Source organism: Eschrichtius robustus, chromosome 19 (genome assembly GCF_028021215.1).
Source record: "Eschrichtius robustus isolate mEscRob2 chromosome 19, mEscRob2.pri, whole genome shotgun sequence".
Lineage (NCBI taxonomy): Eukaryota > Metazoa > Chordata > Mammalia > Artiodactyla > Eschrichtiidae > Eschrichtius > Eschrichtius robustus.
Window position 1 is genome coordinate 1,434,076 of NC_090842.1, and position 22,397 is coordinate 1,456,472.

Here is a 22,397-nt window from a genome sequence, read left to right on the forward strand (position 1 = left end):
CCCCAGCGCAGTCCCTGCTCCGTGGGCCGACAGCTCCGAACAGCCAGCCCGGGCAGGATGGTTGGGTCTGTCCTGGCGCCCTGGCTGCCAGCTGATGGCATTGCACTGGCGGGATCTGAGAGGGGCGAGCGGAGGCGGGCAGGGGTCCGGCAGTGCCCATCCCCCTGCCCCAGCCCTTCTCGGCAGTCCTGGAGACCGTGCCTCGGGAAGTTTCAAAGCGGATTTGAGAGGGGAGAAAGCCCCAGACCTGCTTAGTCCTGTCGGGTGGGCTGCCGGGGGACTCTGGGTTCTGGTCTCCTGGGAGTCAGGAGGGGCCGAGACGGGCTCACGGGAGCCCGGGCAAGGGTGGCATCTCTGTGGCGGACATGGGGCGAAGCCCAGGGCGCCCGAGGCTGCTTTTGTAATCTTTCCGGCCCAACAGCTGCAGGCCTGGATGCCCCCTTGGAAATGACCCCAGGTGGAATTCCAGAGCCCAGAAGTGGCTCTTTCCTGGAAGGATATCCTGAAATTCATGAGCGTTTTTTCTCAAGGAAGGGAGAGGAGTCCTGGGGAGGTGAACAAAGGACACTTCAGCTGAGTGGGTGAAGTTTAATCTGGTAATACATGCGTTGGCAGGAGAAGTAGAAGTTGCTTGCTAATTATTTCTGTGCTTCTCTGCATCTAAAACACTTCTGAAAAGGAAGAAAAGGAAATTGGACGTGCTGTGAGTGGGTCAGCAACCTTTCCTGCCAAGGGGAAACGGCGGCCCACTCCTGGCTTGATGGAGCTGGGGTTCGAGCCTGGGGTGCACCCTGCCACCCGCCCCCCGCCACCCGCCACCGTCTTGCCCCTGGGAGTGGATGCTCAGAGTGGCATGAGCTGCAGCCCTGCTCCGGGGGCTGGTGTCTGTTGGCGGGGGCGGGGGTGCAGGCTGAGCCGCCCTGCCCAGACTGGTTGTTAGGAGCAGACAGTGTTGATTTTTCCCTGGGTCACCGTGCACTTGTTGAGTTTCCAGAGCCCGTGTGGGGCCCCCGACACCCTTTCTGCCCCAGCCCTGCAGCCACCTGGGCCCAGACCTCAGAGGCGGGTGGGCCAGCCTGCCGTTCACAGTGCAGAAGCCTGAAAGCAGGTGGATCGGCCAGGGTTCTCCAGAGAAACAGCCAGTAAGAGATGGATAGATAGATATGGTGTCTTACATAGCCCCGTATACACGGACGAGAGGGAGGGAGAGAGGGAGGGAGTGAGAAGGAGATTTGTCTTAAGGAACTGGCTCACGCAATTGTGAGACCAGTCTGAAATTTGCAAGGAGCCCAGCAGGCTGGAAATTCGGGCAAGCCTTGATGTTGCAATCTGGAGTCCAAATTTCTAAGGAGCTGGAGAATTCCTTCTTCCCTGGGGGCCTCAGACTTTGCTATGAGGTTTTCTTCAATTGGCCGCCGTTTGGGAGGGTGTCCGCCGTCCTCCATTGCTGCTGGACGTGGAAGTCCCATCTAAGGCTGACTGAACAGGCTGACACGGGGTGAAGCACCACGCGGCCGGAAGGCCCCTCACAGAAGCTCCCGGCCAGACTGCCACTTGGGGGAAGCAAGACTGGGTGTGCTGGTCGGCACGTGATGCCTCTGGTCACACCTCCACACTCTCGGGCAGTCCCCTGACCTCAGTGCGCTCGCCCGAGTGAAGAGAGCAGACAGGTTCTCCAAGGGCAGGGCCGCCCCCGCTGCTCCCTGCCACGTTTGTGGGGCGGCTTCCGGGGTCAGCGCTGTGCTGGGGTGGGCGTCTGCTGGGGAGCAAGGTGGTCATGGGGCCGGGGCCCATGAATGTCCCCTTTCTCCCAAGGGGCCCTGACGCCGTCTCCTGCTGACACACACGGGTGACCAGAGCCTCCTTCCTAAATGCCCAGGCGGGGACGCCCCTCCCTGCCGCAGCTCCCGCGTCCCTGAGGAGGGCAGGGCCCTGAAGGGGCCTGCGGACCCGCCCCCGCCTGCCAGCCAGAGGTGGCCGGGCGGCATTCTTCCCCTCTCCCTAGGTGCTGGGAAGGGCCCTGGAGAGCGGGGCGGGCTGTGACCAGGCTCTGGGGCTGTTGGCACGATCCAGACCAGACAGGCGGAGGGGCTCGGGGTGCTGCGGGCCAGCTGAGTCACAGGGTGGGGCTCTGAGGCAGCGCCCCACCCTTCAGTCCCGGGGCCAGAGCTGGCGGCAGACTGGAGCGCCGGTCCGCCCGCTGCGGGCACCCACGTTTGGAAAGGTGGCCCTGGCCTCGGTGGCTGCTGGAAGGTGACGCAGCCCGGGCTCTTCAGAAGCCCCGTGGCCTCGGGCCCGGCTGCGGCAGGTGTCCCACGAATAATCAGCTTGCTGCCCCTTCTAAGCTGGGAGGACCGCGCACCTGCTTCCTTCCAGGCCCAGGTAGCCTTCCGTCGGCAGGGCGTGTCCGCCGGGGCCACGTCACAGCACGTGGCTCTGGGCAAGCCTGGGATCTGCGACGCCGCCAGATCCACAGGGGACGCCGATGGGGTGGCCTGGGAACCCCGCTAGGAGGACCGCGGGTCTGTAGGAGGGGTTACGCCGCGTCTTGTCACACGGAGGACTTTTGGGAAGATGTGTGGGCTGCTGGCTGGAGGGCCCTGGGAGGGTGCAGTCCGCGCGTACCCCCGAGCCGTGGAAGCAGCACCGGCCCCGCGGCTCCCGCGGCTTCGCGTCGCCTTCCGAGTCCCCTCATGCTGCTCTGGGTGCTACCTACCTGTCCGCGTCGCCCGAGGGTGCGGAGGCCCTGGACGGGGTCTGTGTGAGGGGTGCTGGTGGCCGAGGCTCCCCGAGGCCCAGGCGGGCAGTGTGGGTGGCGAGGCCCGAGTCCTGGATCAGGAGGGTTCCCCTCCCCCTCATTTCCGGCGCTGTGGCGTGGGGGCCGCCCCCGTAGGAGCCCCACTGTGTCGACCAGCCTGGAATTCCGGGTGGGGTGGGAGTGGCCCCGGGTCCCGAGCGTCCTTGTTTACGCAGAGCTGAACGCCCGGGCCGCTGTCCCGTCACCACGTGTGTTTCTGTCTGCGCCCCCCAGACGGGCAGCCTTGTTGCAGGGGCACGCGGACACTCTGGTTGTCGGGGGCCACTCGTCTGTCCCCTGTGAGCTGGCATGCGGGCTGTGGGGTGCTCCCCGGGGAGCTGGGGGACGGGGGTCCGGGAAAGAGCAGGTGGAACCCGGCTGCGTGGGGCTGGTGTGCCGAGGAGCTGGTCAGGGCTCGGTCTCTGCGAGGGCAGCGTGGCTCTGGAGGGCCTGACGTCCGCACGGGCACCGCGGCTGCACCCTGTGTGCCTCAGTTTCCCCGTCTGACAAATGGCCAACAGGAGCCCCTCGCTGGCACAGAGCCCAGGGTTGGGCGTGGCAGCGCTCACGGGGGTGCAGTGGGGTCTGCTCCTCACGGTCTGGGGGTGCAGCTCAGCTGGGAGGCCCTTTCCTGGAGCCTGGAGGGGGTCCTGTCTGTCCCTGGGACGTGTTGGAGGCAGGGGTCCGGGAGGGTGGGGGCCCTGCACAGGGCTGACCCACGTGGAGAGGCCAAGGGTGCCCGTCTCCCCCCGTGTGGCAGGAGGGCTCCCCATGCTGGGCACTGGCCTTGGGGACATGGGCTGGCTGTCACCTGCTCACTGTGGCCCTCCGTGCAGCCCCAGGTTTGGCCCCCGTCTCGGCCAGGCCCTGAGCTCTAGGTGGCCTGGGGAGAGGGCACGTTGTCAAACCACATCCGGGGCAGAGATGGGGAGGGGCGTGTCTGCACGCTGTCCCCTTACCTGTCAGCCTGCAGAGACTGTGCAGATAAGAGTGAGGCCTCCTGGGGCTTCCCTGGTGACGCAGTGGTTAAGAATCCGCCTGCCAACGCAGGGGACACGGGTTCCAGCCCTGGTCCGGGAAGATCCCACATGCCGCGGAGCAACTAAGCCCGTGCGCCACAACTACTGAGCCTGCGCTCTAGAGCCCGCGAGCCACAACTACTGAAGCCCGCGTGCCTAGGGTCCGTGCTCCGCGACAAGAGAAGCCACGGCGATGAGAAGCCCGCGCACCGCAACGAAGACCCAGTGCGGCCAAAAATAAATAAATAAATTTATAAAGAAGAGTGAGGCCTCCTCCTGTTCTGGGAGGCTGGGGGTGGGGGGCGGCCTCTGACCCTCTCCGTGGAATGCGGACTCCACCCCTGGCCTGGAATCCAGCCTCTCCATTGTGGAGGGCGAGGTGGGTTGGGAGCCCTGACCCTCCAGGGGAGCAGAGGCCACAGCAAATGCCGGCAGCTCTAGACACAGGGCCGGGAGAGCGCCGTTTTCCGGGGAAGCCCCGTGGGCCCTGGTCTGGGGGAGCTGGCTGGTCCCCGGCAGTGCCGAGGACCCTCAGGGGAGGCCGAGCTCTGGGGCACGGGGTCTGAGCAGCCTCGAGGGCAGAGGCACCGAAGGGCCTCCCCCGCGTCTCCCTGGCAGAGGAGGGGCTGCAGTGGGGCCTGGGAGGTGGCTCCCCTTTGAGTCAGGAGGCCTGTGAACGGCCCTTGAGGCCCACGCCTGACCCCCAGCGCGGCTCTCTCCGCAGCCCCCCACCCCGGCCTGGCCACCCGGCCCGCCGGGCCTGGGCAGTGCTGGTTGAAAGCTCAGGCTCAGGTTTTCACGTCCCACCTGCTTCACCTGCCGGTCACCTCAGGGAGCCATCCTCCACCCCCAGCCCGGTCTGAATGGCTGCAGCGGTACCAGCCTGGCCCGTGTGGCACGTCTTGGGCAATGCTGCTGCTGTCGGGAGCCCCCCTGAGACGTGGTTCGGCCCCTTCCCCTGTGTTTGGTCCACGGCGGCCACCAGGCCCCCTTGGCCCTGGGCAGTCGCCATGCTGCAGGGAGGGGACCAGCCGCCTGCGCCTGCCCTGTGCGGTCAGGGAGCCGTGCAGCCAGGTTTCCCGGACACCGCACTCGCTAAACCTGGATGCGGTGGCAGGTAAACCCTCCGCCTGCACCGGGCGCCCCAGGCTGCTGGCGGGGCCCCACGTAGGTAACACAGTGTCCCGTGGCCGCTCCTGTCCCCTCGCTCCGTCCTGCCCAGCCCCATCCCCACTAGCCTGCGTCCGTGTCTGTGGCCTCCCACCTCCTGTGGGAGGAAGGGGATTCCTTTGAAGGTCGCTGAGGTTCTCGGGCTTTGTAGGCCTGTCCTTCCCGTGGCGCCCGGAGCCGGCTGCCCGTCCTGCCCTGCGGCGTGGTCCCACCCGAGACCGTCCGTGCAGGGAGCCCCGAATGGCCACATGCAGCCCTCAGCTGGCCGGGTGGGACGGGGTCTCAGGCGGGCACGTGCTGCACGGACCGTGAGGGGCAGGTGGCGGGCAGTGGAGGGAGCGTGGCTGAAGGGCCTGACGTCTCGGCCGCAGGCGGGTCTGGGCGGCGGGACCCCTTAGCGCCCCCTCCCCCAGCCTTCCGTGGGCTCTCCGAGGGGCCCTGAGGTGCCAGCCCCGTGCTGCCTGTGCTGGCCCTGGCCACAGCTCTTGTCCCGAGGGTAGGGGGTGCGTGGGGTGGACCGTCGGCTGACCTCCCCGGCCTTCCCCTTCCAGAAAGCTGGGTCTGATCTAGCCCTTGGTCTCCTCTGGGTCTCGGCCTGGAGGGCGGGGGTGTGGCAGGTGTGGCCACCGCGTGCTGTGGGTGCTGCCGTGGGAGATGCGAGGCCCGGCTGCCTGTGCGCACGGCCGGGGACGGCTGGTGCCGCTGGGCGCTCCCACTGCCACGTCTGTCCTCTTCCTCTGTCGCCCGCCCGCCTGCCCGCCTGCCCTTGGCAGAAGCAAGCAGGGAAGTGTTTATGGGTTTCTCCTCTAAGCCAAATAAGGCAGAGTGAGCAAGCTGGCTGGAGATGCAGCGGGCTGGGGGCGTGGGGGCAGCCGGGCTCGCGCGGGACCCCCGCCCTGGCAGCTGCCCTGGCCTGGCAGCCTTCCCCTGGGGTCTCTGAGCCTCGGGGTTCCGCCTGGCCCTGCCCAGAGGAGCTTCACCCAGCTGGCGGAGAGGCAGGCCCGAGGATGCCCGTTGGCGGGTCAGGAGACCCCGGGCCTAGTCCTGCCGCTGCCGCGGGGCCTGGGGACTCAGATGACTCATGTTCTCCCAGCCTCCTGCCCGGTGTGTGGAAGGGAAGCCTGGTCCTGGTGACCCGACTGCCCTGTGGTGTGTTCCCCCTAGTCTTCCCCTCGCGGTCAGTTCACTGTACGCAACCCCATTTACACGTGAGAACCTTCTCCCCGTGAAGAAGGAAGCCTCCCAGGTAGGACCGAGCCCCCTCCCACACAGGTAAACACTGGCTCCGCTTAGTGTGGCTCTTTCGGGCATTTTAGACATTCACACTTGTGTGTCTGTTCTCATTTAAGTTTTTTTAAAAATAAATTTATTTATTTTACTTATTTTTGGCTGCATTGGGTCTTCGTTGCTGCGCACGGGCTTTCTCTAGTTGCGGTGAGCGGGGGCTACTCTTCGTTGCGGTGCGCGGGCTTCTCGTTGCGGAGTACGGGGTCTAGGCGTGTGGGCTTCAGTTGTTGTGGCACGTGGGCTCAGTAGTTGTGGCTCGCGGGCTCTAGAGCGCAGGCTCAGTAGTTGTGGCGCACGGGCTCAGCTGCTCCGCGGCATGTGGGACCTTCCCAGACCAGGGCTCGAACCCGTGTCCCCTGCATTGGCAGGCGGATTCTTAACCACCGCGCCACCAGGGAAGCCCTCGTTTAAGTTTTACACAAGAGGAGTGGCAGTGGGCGTGGCCGGCCGTGACTTGTGTCCTCCAACAGGGCCTTGGAGGTTGGTTAGTTCTCTCTGCTACCTGCCGGGCACCGTTTCCACGGCAGCAGCCCCCTGAGCGGGAGTGGTTATGACCCCCCCCACACAACAGCTGGGGAAACCGAGGCCCAGAGAGGCCCGCGTCTCCTGCAGGGCTCGGCCTCCAGCCGTTTCACAGGTGGGGAGACTGAGGCTGGGGTGAGTTCCGTGGCCCCTGGCCCGGGCTCTTTGCCACCGAGCTGCCTCCTTCCAGAAGCTCTTCCCAAGCACTCAGCCCACGGCCCTTCTCCCCGTGACCCAGCAAGAAGAGGAGGAAGGGGCCGGTGAGCTGCAGTAGCCCCTGGACTCTGGGTCCCGCGCCCTCCCATCCTCCACCCCGTTTCTCCATGTGCTGTGGCCTTGGCCGCCCTGGAAGGGGCCTGGCTGTCCCCCAGCCTGGTGGGAGGGCGGGCGGCTCTGCCCGGGCCCTGGTTTCCCACAGCTGACCCTGCAGACCTGCTACTCCTGGACCAGCCCCCCCTGCTGCATCTGTCCCCTGCAGGCTGTCCTGTAGGGCTGGTTTGGCAGCCCCTGGGGCTGACCCTCATCCACCCCCTTCTGCTCTCTGGGCCACCTAGACCCACACCATTTCTGCGGGGTGTCAGCCCCTTGGCTCAGTTTCCTCATCTGCAAAGCACAGGCGACAGGAGTGCCCCTCACGGGTGCTGGGCAGTCATGGCGGCCGTGGTGCATCCCCCCCAGTCCTGGCCTCTCCCTGGGTCTCTCCCAGGCCCACTGTCCTTTCAGCTCTGATGCTGACGCAGGCCTGGCATGACCTCTGAGCCTTCTCGTGCTGCCCGTGCAAGCCTCTGGGGTCACCCGCCCACGCTGGCCTGCGGGTCCCACTGGCCGATGGCGTGGTGCTCAGGCTGGCCTCCTATGTGTCCTGGGGCCTCCCCGCATGGGGCTAGAACACCCCTCGGAGGGTCGAGGTGAGGACCCCGAGGGTGCTTGAAGAGCTGCCCATCCCTCCCACAGCCCTTCACACTGCATGCCTTCCCCCACTTCACAGGTGGGAAAACTGAGGCTTGGGGCAGGCGGCCTCCTCAAGCTCCCTCGGGAGGACAGGCCTCGTGTCCTCTTCTCCCACCCGGGGTGCAGGCCAGCCTTGGGGTGACGTCACGGCACCGCGGGTGGACCTGGGGTCTTCGGCGTCTGGCCGCCCCCCTCCCCACAGGCGCCCATCTCCCTGCAGGCCGGGCCGTGGTGTCCAGCTCTGCGTGGAACGTCCCGGGTGTTTGTGACCTCCACGCCGGCCTCCCTGCCCTCCCTTCCTGACTGGGCACCAGCTGAGACCAGGGTCACTTTCCCCATCTGCAGGACCGGGCTCTGATGTGCTGGGTGAGGGTCTCTGAAGGGTTAAACATGCCGGGAGGGGTGGGGGCAGCCTTTCCTGCCCAGCAGGCAGCCCTGCTGGCTTTCCCTCTGCCCTCACCCCATCCTATTGTTCCTGGCTCAGGAAAAGGCATATTTCCCCCATGAGGTCACCAGCCACGGGCAGCTCTGATGGGGACGTGGGAGCTGCCTGGGCAGAGCAGGCCTGTCCCCCTTCTCAGGACGTCCCCACCGCCTCTCCACCTGAGTGTCTTCCTTCTCTGCTGGAGCCTGGGGCTGCCCCAAACCTCCCCTGGCCTTCCCTGAGTCTTAGCCGGCCCTCAAGGCCAAAAGCAATGCCACCTCCTCCAGGCGGCCTGCTCAGATGCCCTGAGCCTCCTCGTCACGCAGAGTCACAGTGAGGCCACGTTCATGGCACTTAGGCCAGCGGCCCCGAGGGCTGGCTGTGGAGCCAGGAGTCTGGACCCACGTCCTCACTCTCCCGGCACGAAAGCCCTTCTCCTGTGGGAACCTGATTCCCTCTCTGAACAGGGGAGACCTTGGGAGCCGGCCCCGTTTCGAGTCCCGTTCGCCTCTGCTCCCTGCTCCCGTGCTGGCCCCAGGCCACTCTTGCTCTGCTGGCCTCTTACCCTGTCCCCAGGCCCTGACAACAGGGAGGGGAGGTGGGCTGGGAATGTGACCCCAGCCCCCTCTCTCATCCTGGCCCGGGTCGACCCTGCTGGGGCTGGAGGCCAGCGGGCCCAGCTGTCCTGGCTCACATCCCCTGGGTCAGCGTCCAGGGCTGTCTGGCGCCACCTGCCTGCCGGGGCCAGCTTCCTGACAGGGGGACCATCTGGCGGCCAGTCTCTGCGGGGCCGCGCTCCTAGGCACCCCATGGCCCCTGTTTCCTCATCTGTGTTGGTGGAGACGCTGGCGTCCCAGGCCGCGCGCATCCTCGGTCTCTGCCGTGTCCCCCTGGGGACAGTGCCTCCTGCTGGGCTGTCTGCTCTGTGTCTAATGAAGGAATGACTCTGAGGGGCCGTTGTCGCCCCTCCAGGGCAGGCCCTGTGCGGGCTGTGGCGCCCGGCGACCCTCCCAGGGTGGGGCAGTGCCTGGCAGCGCCCACTTGGGGCTGACGTGCTGTCTGTCCCCGAGTCATCCCACGCGCTCCCCCGACCCTGCCCCCTCTGACTCTTCATCTCTGATTTCCTGCTTTTGGCAGATGGAGCTTCTAGATTCTTTTCCTCCTGCTTGGCCTGGGGCTGGGGAGGGGACGGAGGCCGGCTCCACTGGCTGAAGACGGCAGGGCTCTGGCTGGCCCCTGCCCCTCCAGTTCTGGTCTCTGAGATCCTTCACTGATTTCTGGGGCTGTTTGTTCTTTTATTTTGGTAGAATACACATAAGATAAAATTTACCATCTTAACCATTTTATTTATTTATCGTTATTAAGTTTGGGGGCCACGCCACGCAGCATGCGGGATCTTGGTTCCCCGACCAGATATCGAGCCTGTGGCCCCTGCAGTGGGAGCGCAGAGTCGTAACCACTGGACCGCCAGGGAAGTTCCTTAACCATTTTTAAGTGTACGGTTCAGTGGCATTAAGTACATTCTCAGTATGGTGCAACCGTCACCACCACCTCTGGAACTTTGCATCTTCCCAGACCAAAACCCTCATCTGGGAAGCACTAGCTCTGTCTCCCCATCCTGGGTCAGCGTCAGCGTCAGAGCCAGAGCCAGGCCTCCGGGAGTTTCCCCAGGGCCTGCACTGCGTTCGCCTCCCTGTCACGGGCTAGCGAACGCCATTGCTGGTGCGCGTGTGCTCGTTCAGCTCTGGTGTCCTTGGCGGATCAGAACATGAGTACCTCAGGGCCGAGACCTGCAGCGTGCGCCCTCAGGAGAAAGTTACCTGGATGGCTGGGTGGGTGGGTACCACCTGGCTGGCACTGTGGAAGGAGAGGGGCAGAACCCAGCAGGCTGAAAAGTGCAGCTCTGGGAAACAGAAAGGAACTTTACAAGCCTTTGCCGTAAATGCATTTCCCTCCTGCCTCTTGGGCCAGATCGGATTGATTTTTTTGTTTTTACGAAAACGTATATTTGTGGAAAAGCTTTAGATTTTGAGTTGAGCTGTTGGCTGTGGCAGGTGTACGTGGTGGAAGGAGGCTGCTTAGCTTTAGGGGTGCTCCAGGGAGCGGGAGGGCGCGGCAGCATCCAGGAAGGAAGGCGGCCTGACCAGAGCTCGGGACCGCGGCACTGGCCGCGTGGTGCTCCGGGGCTTCCGCATTGGTCGGGCGATGGGGGGCTTAAGGAGACAGTGGGAAGGGGCTGAACACCCCACCTGGCCCTGCCACCTGCTCCGGGGAGATTGTATAGCTGAGTCCATGGCCGGGTTCAGGTCGGCTTGTTCTGGCCCAGGCCGTCCAGACGGCTCCTAAGTGGCGGTCCAGCCATTGCTGGGCTCACGGGCCACACCTGGGGGTCTGAGGGGCAGAGAGCAGAGGTGGCAGGCAGAGTGATCCCCCTCTTGGAGACCCGATCCGGGGTGGGCTTCTATCCCGTGCAGCTCTGCTCAATCACGATGACTGGGCCGTGAGCCTGGGCCGTCCGCGGGGGCCGGGGGTTGGATCCGTGGTGGACACTGGCGCCCACAGCCAACTGCTCCGTCCTGGGCCTGGGTGGGCAGGGCTGGGTCACCCGGGCCCGCTTGCTGACCGTGGTGATTGAGGAGCGGAATGGGCAGAGGTGGCTCCAGCCTGGGGACCTCGCCAGGGTTGCCCACGCGATGCTGGTCTCCTCTGGGCAGCGAGCGGGGCTTTCCTGGCCCAGCCCCCTCTCGGGCCCCCGGGGAAGGCTGAGTGGCCCGGTTGCTCAGTGACGAGACCTGAGTTGGGACACACGGCACCTCCCTGGCATCCCCAGACCCCCTCACTTCCTGGGGGCGGGTGAGGTCCCGGCACCCCCTGCACTTCATCAGGATGGGGTCAGCAGCGCGAGACGCGGGGGGCGCCCTCGAGTCAGTGAGGGGAGAGGTGGAGCGGCTGCAGACACGTGCGTGACTCGTGCCCCGGGCAACATGGGTGCACCCGGCTGTCTGGGAGGCGGAGGTGGGGGGAGGAGGCTAAGGGAGCTGGACCCCAAAATCAGCCGTGCTGTGTGTTGACTGAAAACATAGCATCTGACAAAGGGGAGAAAGCAAGGCGGGAGAATGTCATGACCTCAGGGCTGGCCCCGTGCCAGGGGCTCTGCAGACACGACGGCCATGCTTGTCAGTGGACAGCGGAGCTGTCGTAAGTCAGGCACGGTGCTCCCGGTACCAGTGACACGTCACGCATTGAGCGAGGTCGCTTGCCCACGCGGGGAGGTGGCAGCCTTGCAGCGGTGACACGCACAGCACCCACGGCAGAGAGGCTCAGGGGGCGATGGTGGGGGGGCGCGGGGCTGGCTGCCTCCACCCCCTGGCGGCCGGGCTGACCGCGTCCTGTTTCCTCCGCAGCCTGCCTCTTCCGCATCAACGCGCTCTCGCTGGTCTACCTGCTGTTTCTGTTGCTGCTGCCTTGGTTCCCGGGCCCCTCCCGGCACAGCATCCAAGGTAAGGGCGGGCAGGGCTCTGCAGGGGGTGGTGGGGTGACTCGGGGTCTCGGGGCTCTTTGTCCAGCTGCCTGGGGGTGGGGGAGCGTTGGGGCCCCGGCAGAACTGGGCAGGGATGGACTTTCTCCGCGGATGAAGAGCCACCAGGGAAGGATGGGTGGTCCTGAGTTTCATTTTTCATGGTGGACCCTTGGCTGGTTTCACAACCTCTTTTCTGACCTCATGTCACAGGGGCCATGATGCAGGATGCCCCTGGGGCGTCCCCTGGCCGTGGGCTGGGCCGCCTTCCCGCCGGGTCCCTCCCCCAATCCCCACCCTGTCCCAGCGCCGTCCTTGCGGCCCATCTGCTCTGAGCGGCTGCGGCCAACCTGAAGTCCAGGTGCCGCGCGGCTCCCCTGCCCCGCCGGAGCGCGTGGGCTCCGTCCACGTGCGCTCGGCGTGCTGCGGGACCTCGGCTTCCCCCCGGCCACCTCATCGTCAGGGTAACGGGGTAGCTGGGCGCACGGCGGTCTCCACCTAGTTCTGAGCTCTTGGAGGGCGGCCTCTGTGTCCGCCAGGCAGACGGGTGGGAAGGCCCATCAGGGCGCCTGGGCTCCCAGGACGGTGTGGACGGTGGCGCCCACGGCACGGGCTCGTCTGAGAGGAGCTGGAGCGGAGAGGACCCCTGCGTAGGAGGTGCCCTGCCCCCTGCCCAGCAGAGCACGGGCCCCTGTGAAGGGAGCACAGGCCTACAGGCGGGTGGCACGGGAAGGGGGCACGGCTGAGGGGTCCCTTTGCGCTGGGGCTCCCACCAGATGCTCTCTGGGTGCTTCTGGATCTGCTGTCGTCCCAGCTTCTCGGTGAGGACAGGTGCCTGGGGACTGCTGTGTGCCTCGTGGGTAGGGAGGCCATTAGGTTTTGGAGGGTGAAGAGAGGCGCCCAGGCTTAAAAGAGGGTCCCCAGGGAGCAAGTTGTCAGGGTGTGACACCCCGTGCCCGGCGGGCCGAGGGTTTGGCCGAGACCCTGGAGGGAGGCATGCCCACGCACTGCCCCCGGGGGGTGCTGGCCACTCTGGGGCCTGGGCATGGCCTGTGGCTGCTGAGACCACCCCACACTGAGTGGCCACACGACACATCCCCACTCACCGTCCAGAGGTCGGAGTCTGGCCCGGGCCTCACAGGGCGAAAGCCCAGGTGTCGCAGGGCTGGTCCCTCCTGGAGCCTCTGGGGAGCACCTGCTTCCTCATCTTTTCCAGCTTCTTGGCTCGGGTCTCTCCCTCCATTGTCCAGGTTGGCGATGGCCAGTCAATGACAGTCACCCCCTGTCACTCTGACTCTGCCCTCCTGCCCCCTGTCCACAGTTAGGACCTCCCCTTCCAGGGAGACCAGGAGCAGCTCCCTGTTGGAAGTCCAGCTGATTGGCACCGTTGGTTCCCCTTTGCTGTGTCAGGAAGCACTCACAGGGCCCCAGGATTGGGCATGGATTTCCCTGGAGGAGTGTCATTCTGCCTTCTACAGGGTGGCAGGTCACCCCTCCCCGGCCTGTGGCCTCTGGTGGTAACCCCCCCTCATCAGCCTCTCTCCCCACTTGGGGCACTCGTACGGAGCCCTGATCTTGGAGTGTGGGTAGAATTCAGGGAAGGGGCCCCAGCACGGGGGCAGAGCAGGGAGCCACGGGGGACTGCAGGCCAGACCCCTCCCCAGCCGGCTGCCCCAGCTGCCCCCCAACTCCCAGCTCCCTGGGGAGGGCTGCTGGGCAGAGTCTGCCATCCAGGCCTTCCTCTCCTCTCCGTGGACCCCGTTCCCGGGCTCTCGGCTCAGAGCGGCTTGTTCTGTCAATATTTCCTGCCCCCTGGCAACTGGAAACACTTGCTTCTAATTGGCAGTGGGGGAAGCACAGGCTCCTGGCCAGGGCAGGAGTCCAGAGTGGGGAAGGGTCAGGGAGTGGAGGGTGAGGCGCTGGGGAGACTTGCCCGCGTGACCTCCATCCGTCCCTCTGTCCAGCCCCAGAGGCCCTTCAGGGACAGGGAGGTTGCCGGGTTTTTCTGGGCAGGAGAGAGGAAAATGTGAGGCCTGCCCGTGCCTGTGCCGCAGCTGGGCCTCGGTGCCAGCAGCAGGTGGAAGGTCTGAGGCTGCGCAGGGTGCCCGTGGGCGCCGATTCCTGGCCCCATCCCCGTGGGGGCGTCAGCCTGACCCCGGCTCCCTGTGCAGGGCGGAGAGGGGTCAGGACCATCACTTTGCCGGGCGATGGGGTGGCGGCCATGGGCCATGGGCCACGTGCCCCGAGCGGGGCGGGGCGGGGCGGGGCGGGGCAGAGGCGCAGCAGAGCTGCAGGTAGACCCGAGGCTCAGCTCCTGGCGACCTGATTAATGTTTAGGGACTCAGGGAGGCCCTGTCCCTGCCTTAGCACAAAACCCAGCCCCGTGGCTGCTCGCGGGAGAGGGTGCACCTGCCCCTGGAGTCCCTCGGCTCTGCTTTCACTCAGGTGCTGTTTGGACGTGGTGGGCCTGGCGGGCGGGTCTGGGTCACCTCGCAGAGCAGTCAGTGCACCGGGAGGCTGCCTGTCTTTGCTGGGTGAGGGGATGAGAGGCTCTGCCATCCCCCCAGACCTGTGCCCTCCTGCCTGTGAGCAGACGACGCCCCGGGGTCGGCAGAGCAGCTGGGACCCCCTCCCCCCGGCCTCGTGCTCAAACTCTGTGACGTCCCCCCGTGGGGACCCTGTCCCCCCCTGCCCCACCTCTGCACTGTCCTCGGTGTGACGGCCTCGGATGACCGGAGGACGCCCCTTCCCTCAGCTCTGCTTGCCCAGATCGCGTCAGGAGGGCGAGGTCTGCAAGCCGCTCACCGTAGCGCCGGAGCCGGGCCCGGGGTGGGCGCCGCACCCGCCAGGGGCCGGGGCTGCCCCAGAACAGGGTCGTGGGAGCGGGGCCTTCGTGGCGGCAGGTGGTGCCGAGGGCGGAGAAGCTCTGGAGCGTTTGCAGGCTGAGCAGCCGCGTCAGGGAGGTTTGGGGCTCAACCCGCTGCCCGCTCTGGGTCAGACAAATGCTCCTTGTACCCGCCACGAGCCTCCCTCTCTTCTGCTCCTGGAGCCACAGCCTCCCAGCCCCACGTCCTGCGTCTCCAGATTCCTGCCTGAGCCTAAAGTCCCTGAGCGGAGCCCCGGCTCCTTCAGGAAGACAGACTTCCGTGTGACCCCTGCCCTGCAGGACAGAGGTGGGGTTGCCTGCCCACGAAGGCACGCCCCATCCTTCCACGGCGCTCCTGTGCTGTGCAGGCCTCACGTGACCGAACGAGTGACCCCAGGTCAAGGAGAGAGGCAGGCGGCACTTCCAGCAAGTGCAGTGTGTGGTCTAGCGCCCATACGCACCCTGCGCGCACCCGCCAATGATGCTCGCTCCTTCTGACACTCAGGGCCGAACCTCGGAACCCACTGGGGTAGACTCCAGTGGTCGCCTGCCACACCCTTTATCCCTCCTGGGCAATTCAGGAGCCCCACACTGGCTTGACCCCCCCTCCCCCTCTGAAATCAGAGCTGCCCTTTGGCCTCACCCAACACTGCTGTCAGCCATCCCTCTATCCTCTCATTCTCCATCCAACCATCCTCTAATCCATACGTCCTGCCATCCTCCCATCCCCCCATTCGTTCATATATCTGTCCTCTAATCCATCCATCCATCCTCCCATCCATCCCTCCTTCCTTCCTTCCTTCCATCCATCCATCCTCCCATCCGTTCATTGATTTATCTGTCCTCCAATCCATCCATCCCTCCTCCCAACTATCTATCCTCCCTTCCATCCATCCATCCCTCCTCCCAACTATCTGTCCTCCCATCCATCCATCCATCCTCTCATCCATTCATCCATCCCTCCTTCCTTCCATCCATTCTTCCATCCATCCCCCATCCCATCATCCCCCATCCATCCATCCATCTCTCCTCCCAACCATCTCTCCTCCCATCCATCCATCCCTCCTGCCATCCATTCATCCATCCATCCATCCATCCATTCCTCCCATACCTCAACTCATCGTGTGAATTCCCAGGGTACAGCCACCTCTCGGAGCCTGAGGCTTTGTTCTGTGGGCAGGAGAGCATCCCAGCTTCGATAAGCAGTGTGGTGGAGCGTGCTTTCAGCCCGCATTGGGCGTGAAGCAGCACCCCGCTGCCAGGGCCAAGCAGCAACACAGATGTTTCCTGGATACATGAGCAACACTGAAGGTGGCCCCCCAGCCCGAGGGGGCCTTTCCTTCCTGCACTGGCTCTGCCCCCACTGCTCCACACCCCAGGAAGGGGGCAAGACCAAGCGCAGGCAGGATGGGTGTACTATATACTCTGCCGGTTCCTCGCTGTGCGACTGTGGGCAAGTCACTTCACCTCTCTGTGTCCATTTCCCAGTCTGTAAATTGGGGTCATGACAGTGCTGGACCACAGGGCTGTGGTGAGCAGTCAGTGGGACGGTGTTGTAGGAGGGGTGTGCTGCATGAGCTCGCTGCTCACGGCCCCTTAAGACCCTGGGTGCGTGTCTTGGGCTGGTGGACACAGCCTGGCTCAGGGCTGATAGCCAGGGCTGAGTGGCCTTGACCGGTCTGCCCCCTCCCCATCCCCCACTCCAGGCCCAGCTGCGTGCCGGCCTCACCGCTGCCGTCTCTGCCTCCAGGTCACACTGGCCGCCTCCTCCGAGTCCTGCTGGGCTTCAGCCTCCTCTTCCTGGCAGCCCACCTCACCTTCCAGATATGCCTGCATACCATGCCCCACCTGGACCAGCTTCTGGGGCCGAGCTGTGAGTCACCGAAGGGCCAGGAAGGGGGTGCCTGGGGGCAGCAGGCCTGGGGGAGAGCCGACGGCCTCCTGAGCGACTGGAGAGCCTGGGGCGGGCTGGGGAGCCGCACGCTCCTCGGAAAGGTCAGCTCAGCCTCAGGGGCCGCCCTGCCTCACCCAGGCCTGGCCTGATACGGGCCGCCTCTGAGTGCCCGGCCACGGTTTACATCCGGCCCAAAGGGCCCAGCTCAAGTGCCCTGGTAATAGGTGGCCGTGGGGCTGGGCTGAGCACCGGCCCAGTGCTGGTCCCAGAGCCCAGTGTCCGGGCAGCCCCGGTCTTCTCAGGCCCCTCCCTCTCACATCTTCCTCCTGAGCCCTCTGGGGCAGAGAGACTTAGCCGGGGGGCGGGCCCTGGTGTGCCGCCCGCCCGCTGTCCTGCGCCCTTTCACCCCGAGGATGGAATCCCCAGCCGGCGCCCAGCCCTCCCACCTCCCACCTTCAGATGACGGAACCCTGGGCTCCCATCCCCACTGCCCGGTGGGGTCTCCCACCTCCATGCCCTACTGGCTCGTGGCGGGCAGGGTGTCCCACCCCGCTTCCCATTTTCATTCCGTGAAGATCGTGCCCCTCCTGCAGTTTAGAAACTGGAGAGAAGTCAGGTGCCTCGAGGGCCCTCTGGTCCTGGCGGCTCTTAGACCAGCCCTCCCCACTCGGGCCCCCAAGGAGCAGCCGGCCTCGGCCGATGGGTCCGAGAGCCCGGCCCAGCCTCCCGGGCCACACAACGCCCAGCTGGGCCATGAAACCCATTCTGCCAGGCAGAACTAATGGGCTTTGATCTGCCCAGCTTTCCCCGGCTGGGCCTCAGTTACCCTACCGGCGGAGGCAGCGTTCTCAAGCACCCCCGGACACCAGGGGTTCCGTGGCTCTGGGGCTCCCGAGGCCCCCCCTGGCAACACGGAAGGGGTTTCTCAGCACCCACCCGCCTGACCCGGTTCCCCCGTGCCTCTCTCTGCAGGCAGCACCTGGGACACCATCTCCCGACACATAGGGGTCACGAGGTGAGTCCCCCAGCCTCCCTCGGGGATTTCCTGGGCCTCCAGCTCCCGGGGTGCCCCCGCTGGCACCTGCCCCCCTGAGCCGGCCACGGGCTCTCCCCGCCCTCCACAGGCTGGACCTGAAGGACGTGCCCAGCGCCATCCGCCTGGTGGCCCCCGACCTGGGTGTCCTGGCGGCCTCCTCCTTGTGCCTTGGCGTCTGCAGGCGCCGCACGCAGATGGCCCGGCGGAGCCAGCGCGCCCAGGAGCCGGTGAGGGATGGGGGCGCACCTGTGTCCCAGCCATCTGAGGACTATTTTACTTTCTCTTTCTTTCTCCCTCCCTATCTCTTTCTTTCTAAAAATGTGGACGTTTTAGTTGTAAAAGTCCGTATATGCCCATGGTGGAGAGACAGCACGGAGGAGGTCAAGTGCACGTCCCCGTGGGGGGTTGCTGGCGATGCAGTGCGTGGTCCTAGCGTGTGCAGGAACCCCAGGCAGCGTCTGCGCCTTTAGAGCTGCCCCTGGAAGAGGGTCTTCGGGGCCGCAGGGCAGTAGGGAGTCAGCGCTGTTGGAGGATGGTCTGCGCCAGCCGTCAGGGAGCACCTGGGGACCGATGGGTTAATGGACAGACCGACGGATGGACAGACGATGTTTGAGCAGACGTGCCCACGGTGGGGGCGTCGGTGGGCTGTGTCAAGGCAGGGGCTGTGTCGGCTCAGAGGCCTGAAGCAGGGCCCTCTGCCAGAGTCCTCGGGGTCCCCCTGGGCTCTTCCCTCCGTGTCCTCTCCTGTCCCTGCACGAGGGCTCTGGTCTCGCGCCCAGTCTGGGCCCCTCACACTCGGCCTCAGCCTCTGTCCAGTAGGACCTGGTCTCCAGAGCTGGGCCGGGTCTGTGGCCATGCAGGGTCCCTGCCTGGGAGGCCCTGGGGGGCCACAGGCTCACGCCCTTAGCCCCAGTGTCCACTGGTCCAGCAGCTGATGCTTGTGGAAACGAGGGCCTCAGTCCCCAGGGAGGCGGGGACTTCCCACCGTGGGTCGAGGCGGGGCTCGGCCTACAGCTGACCTGCCCATCCCCCGAGTCCTGCAGGGCAAGGCTGGCACCCGCATTTCAGAGGGGGAGACGGGGGCCTGGAGGTGGAGTGGCTCTTCTGGGCACTTGTGGGGGTCAAGTGGGGCTGGGACCACCCTGCTGCGTGGGCACCGGCGGGCGGAGGGGCCAGGGGGGCCTCTGGTTTCCTCGTTAGCAGAGCCAGGCCTTCCCGGAACAGCTCCACCGGGAAGGGGCTGGCTTGTTCCCCACGCCTGGGGCGGGCAGGACGGCCCATCACCCCTCGGAGCACAGGGCTGTCCTGGCAGCCCCTGGGGGCTGGACTCTGGCCCCGGGGCGGCTGGTGTAGACAGACCTCAGAGCAAGGCCATGGGGGCCCATCACAGGCGCCCGGAGTTCAAGGCCAGAAGCATCCCCGGCGCCCCTGTGTGGACGCTGCCACCTGGCAGGGCCGCGGCACGCATGGCTGCACATGATCTGTGTACACGCGCCCGTCCTGACTTGGCACACGTGGGTCCGTGCCTGCCCTGAGGGGGTCGCTGGGGCTGCGGTGGGAGGTGCGTCCTGGGGGGCCGGCCGCGGCGGGGCTGGAGCCGGGCCTGGGTGGGCTGGACCATGCGGGCAGCCCCCAGCAGCTGTCCTTCCGCCCAGCAGCTGCCTCTCTTCTTCCCACTCCCAGAAACGCTCCTTTTCCACGGCAGCTTTCCCAGGGCCGGGGCCAGGCCGTGGGCAGGGTTGGGCTCTGGCCTGGCTGCAGTGCCTTCCGGCCGCTGTGCCCCTGTCCCCCCGTTCCGGCACATAATGGGGGGACCCTGGGTACTGCTCTGACCCCAGGGCTGGGCCTCTGCCCTGGCCTGTCCCCTCCCCTCCTTCCAGGCACGGCTCAGTGGCACCTCCCTGGAGCCTGCCCCGTGCCCCGCCCTCATCTGACAGGCAGGAAACAGACTCAGAGAGGTCAGGGGGCTCACCAAGGCTGCACAGGCGAGGCCCCTAACCCCCGACTCGAAGCCGGCTTGTGACCGGGGCGCCTGGCCCCTGAGCCCGTGCTCTCAGCCTGGACACCGAGGGCCACCTCCGCCACGGGGCAGGGCATAGGCACGGCGCCCATGTTACGGCTGGGGACACGGGGGCCGGGCGTCTGACAAAGAGTCTGTGTTCTTTCTGCCTCCCCCTGGCCTCCCTGGTTCCAGGAAACAGCTCTGTTCTGGGAAACCCTGAGGTGGGACCAGGGCAGCAGGCCCTGGTGGGTCTCTGTGCCCCGCAGGCAGTTGAGGCCGGGAAGGGCCGCCCAGGTGTGCATCTCACTCTCCAGAAGCCCCACCAGGCAGCAGAGCAGGAGCCGGCTGCACCCTGGGCGCTGTCCTCCCTGGCTGTGTGATTTGGGGTCCCCTCCGAGCCTCCGTCTCTGTACTTAACGAGGAAGGTGCCGTGAGGCCAAGGATAGGGTGTAGAGGTGCCCTGTAACTGTAGAGTGAGATGCACGCGTGGCTGTGCTGTGCGCCGCTTTTCTTTTTCCTAAAAATCCCCACACGGGCCCTCTCAGGCCAAGGGCACTGGGGACAGAGGCAGGAACCTGTGGGCCTGCCCTGTCCTCGGGGTCCCCTGGTGGGGGTGGGGAGTAAAGAGGCCCTTGAGGGGCTCCGGAGCACTGTGAGGTCAGCCTGCTCGGGTCAGTCATTTGAGCGCCAAGCCTTGGCAGGAGCGTGTCTTGCTGTCGCAGTGGGCCGCCTCCAGGGCTGTGAACCCGAGTGAGGCGGTGGGAAGACGGTGGGCGGAGCTGGGCCTGGACAGCAGCACGCGGCCACACTCAGGCTGGCGGCCCCGTGTCCTCGGAGGGCCCGCGGTGGGTGTGGGGAGAGGAGGGTGTGGGGCTGGAGGGGTGGCCCCTCCCTCCCCTCCCCCTCCCTCCCCCCTCCCCTCCCCCTCCCTCCCCCCTCCCCTCCCCCTCCCTCCCCCTCCCCTCCCCCTCCCTCCCCCTCCCTCTCCCTCTCCCTCCCCCTCCCTCCCCCTCCCTCCCCACGCACCTGACTTCTGTCCGCCCCGTGACCTTAGCAGGACGATGATGATGGGGATGTGGACGCCGGCTCCCTGGTGGGGCTGCAGGAAGCCCCTGCACTGCCCCGCAAGCGGAGATCGTGGCTGGCCGCCCGGTTCCGGATCACAGCCCACTGGCTGCTGGTGGCCGCTGGGCGGACTCTGGCCGTAGTGCTGCTCGCGCTGGCAGGTACCCCCTGGGCAGGGAGCTGGGACCCCACCACTGGCGGTCACACCGGCAGGGGTCTCGGCAGCCAAGCTCCCCACTGACCCGCGAGACGGCGGTCAGGCTCTGCCCAGGCCAGGAGTGACCCTGTGTGCCTCTGCCTGGCCTGCAGGCATCGCCCACCCCTCAGCCTTCTCCAGTGTCTACTTCCTGCTCTTCCTGACCATCTGCACCTGGTGGGCCTGCCACTTTCCCATCAGCCCCCTGGGCTTCAGTGCACTCTGTGTCATGGTGGGCTGCTTTGGCACCGGCCATCTCCTCTGCCTCTACTGCTACCAGACGCCCCTCGCCCAGTCCATGCTCCCACCTGCCAGCATCTGGGCCAGGTGAGGGCTCGCCCATGGGGCCCCGGCCCTGCCCGTCTGGCACCCGTGACTTTCTCGCCGCAGTCAGTAACGCACCTTCTGTGGGCAGGGTGTTCGGTCTCAAGGACTTCGTGGCCCCCGCCAACTGCTCCAGCCCCAACGTGCTGGTCCTCAACACCAGCCACGACTGGCCCGTCTACGTGAGCCCCGGCATCCTGCTGCTTCTCTGCTACACCGTGACCTCGCTCCTGAAGCTCCGAGTGCGCCAGCCCGCGGACTGGGTCAGTGCCCAGGCCAGCGCCATGTGTCCCCCGCACCCCTCGGGCCGGGGTGTGGGGCTGAGCTCTCCCCTCTGGTCTCCGCAGGGGAAGGAGGCGGCCGGGGACGACGAGGAGCGGGAGGTGGAGCTGACCGAGGTGGACCGGTGGCCCCAGGGCCAGGCCAGGGCTGCAGCCACCAAGGAGGAGGAGGCCACCCAGGTGAGGGGTCTGGACTGAGCGGTGGGGCTGCCGCCCCCTGCCCCCAGGCTCGGCTCACGGGCCTTGGCTTGTCTGCAGCACACGATGCCCGTGCCCGTGCCGCCGGACCCTGAGGACAGCTGCATCGTGCACGACCTCACGGGCCACAGCGCTGTCCAGCAGCGGCCCTGTGAGTATGAGGCGGCCGCACGGCTGCTGCCCCCTGGTGGCCTCGCCCGGTCGGCCTGTCCCGCTGCGCACCTCTCTGGGGCTGCCCAGGGCGGGCGCGGTAGCTGTGGTGCTCGTGGAACCTGAGACCCTGCTGGGGTCTCCAGTCTCCCACCCACTCCCGCACTGCCTTCCGGTCCCCAGAGACCTTGACTGCTCTGCCTTGGGCTGCCTCTGCGGCCCTGGGAGCTGTGTAGGCAGGGTCCCCAGGGCAGGGCTCTGTGGTGCTTTTTCCTTTTCCTTTTTTTTGATACTAAGCCTCGATTTCCATTTTACAAAGCAGAGGATGAAGCCGCTGGCCTCGGGGGCTGGCAACTGGGGACGTGGGTGCTCACAGAGCTGGAAGGGGATCAGGGCAGTCTCCTCCACCCCATCCCTTCAGAGTCGCGGAAACCAAGGCCCGGAGAGGGGCGAGGACTGGCCAGGGTCCCACGGCACATCGGGAGCAGGGTCGGACAGGAGCCCGGGCCCTTTGCCCGTGTCTTCCGCCCCCAGTGCCCCGTGAGCCTGTGCCAGGCGTGGCCCCCCTCCACCTGGGCTGCGGCTCCAGCACGCTGCCTGCGTTTTCGGGCCCAGTCGGGTGTGGGCAAGGGGCCCGGGCCTGTCGACGCTGGAGTTTCCCCAGCAGGGGGTCTCGCCTCCCTGGTGACCCCTGCCCT

The 22,397-nt window shown here is 66.2% G+C and overlaps 1 protein-coding gene across 4 annotated transcripts in view; it reads left to right on the forward strand.

Moving 5' to 3' along the window:
• The window catches only part of PIEZO1 (piezo type mechanosensitive ion channel component 1 (Er blood group)), a 55,117-nt gene that overhangs the window by 14,378 nt on the left and 18,342 nt on the right, over positions 1-22,397 (forward strand). For 3 of the 4 annotated variants that reach the window (XM_068527749.1, XM_068527748.1, XM_068527747.1), the window contains exons 2-10: positions 11,575-11,670; positions 16,304-16,426; positions 17,420-17,462; positions 17,572-17,710; positions 20,540-20,711; positions 20,860-21,073; positions 21,162-21,333; positions 21,418-21,531; positions 21,610-21,700. In XM_068527749.1, the coding sequence (XP_068383850.1) occupies positions 11,575-11,670; positions 16,304-16,426; positions 17,420-17,462; positions 17,572-17,710; positions 20,540-20,711; positions 20,860-21,073; positions 21,162-21,333; positions 21,418-21,531; positions 21,610-21,700 (1,164 nt within the window). The remainder of the gene's footprint in view (positions 1-11,574; positions 11,671-16,303; positions 16,427-17,419; positions 17,463-17,571; positions 17,711-20,539; positions 20,712-20,859; positions 21,074-21,161; positions 21,334-21,417; positions 21,532-21,609; positions 21,701-22,397) is intronic. The other variant, XM_068527750.1, reaches the window with a different exon arrangement.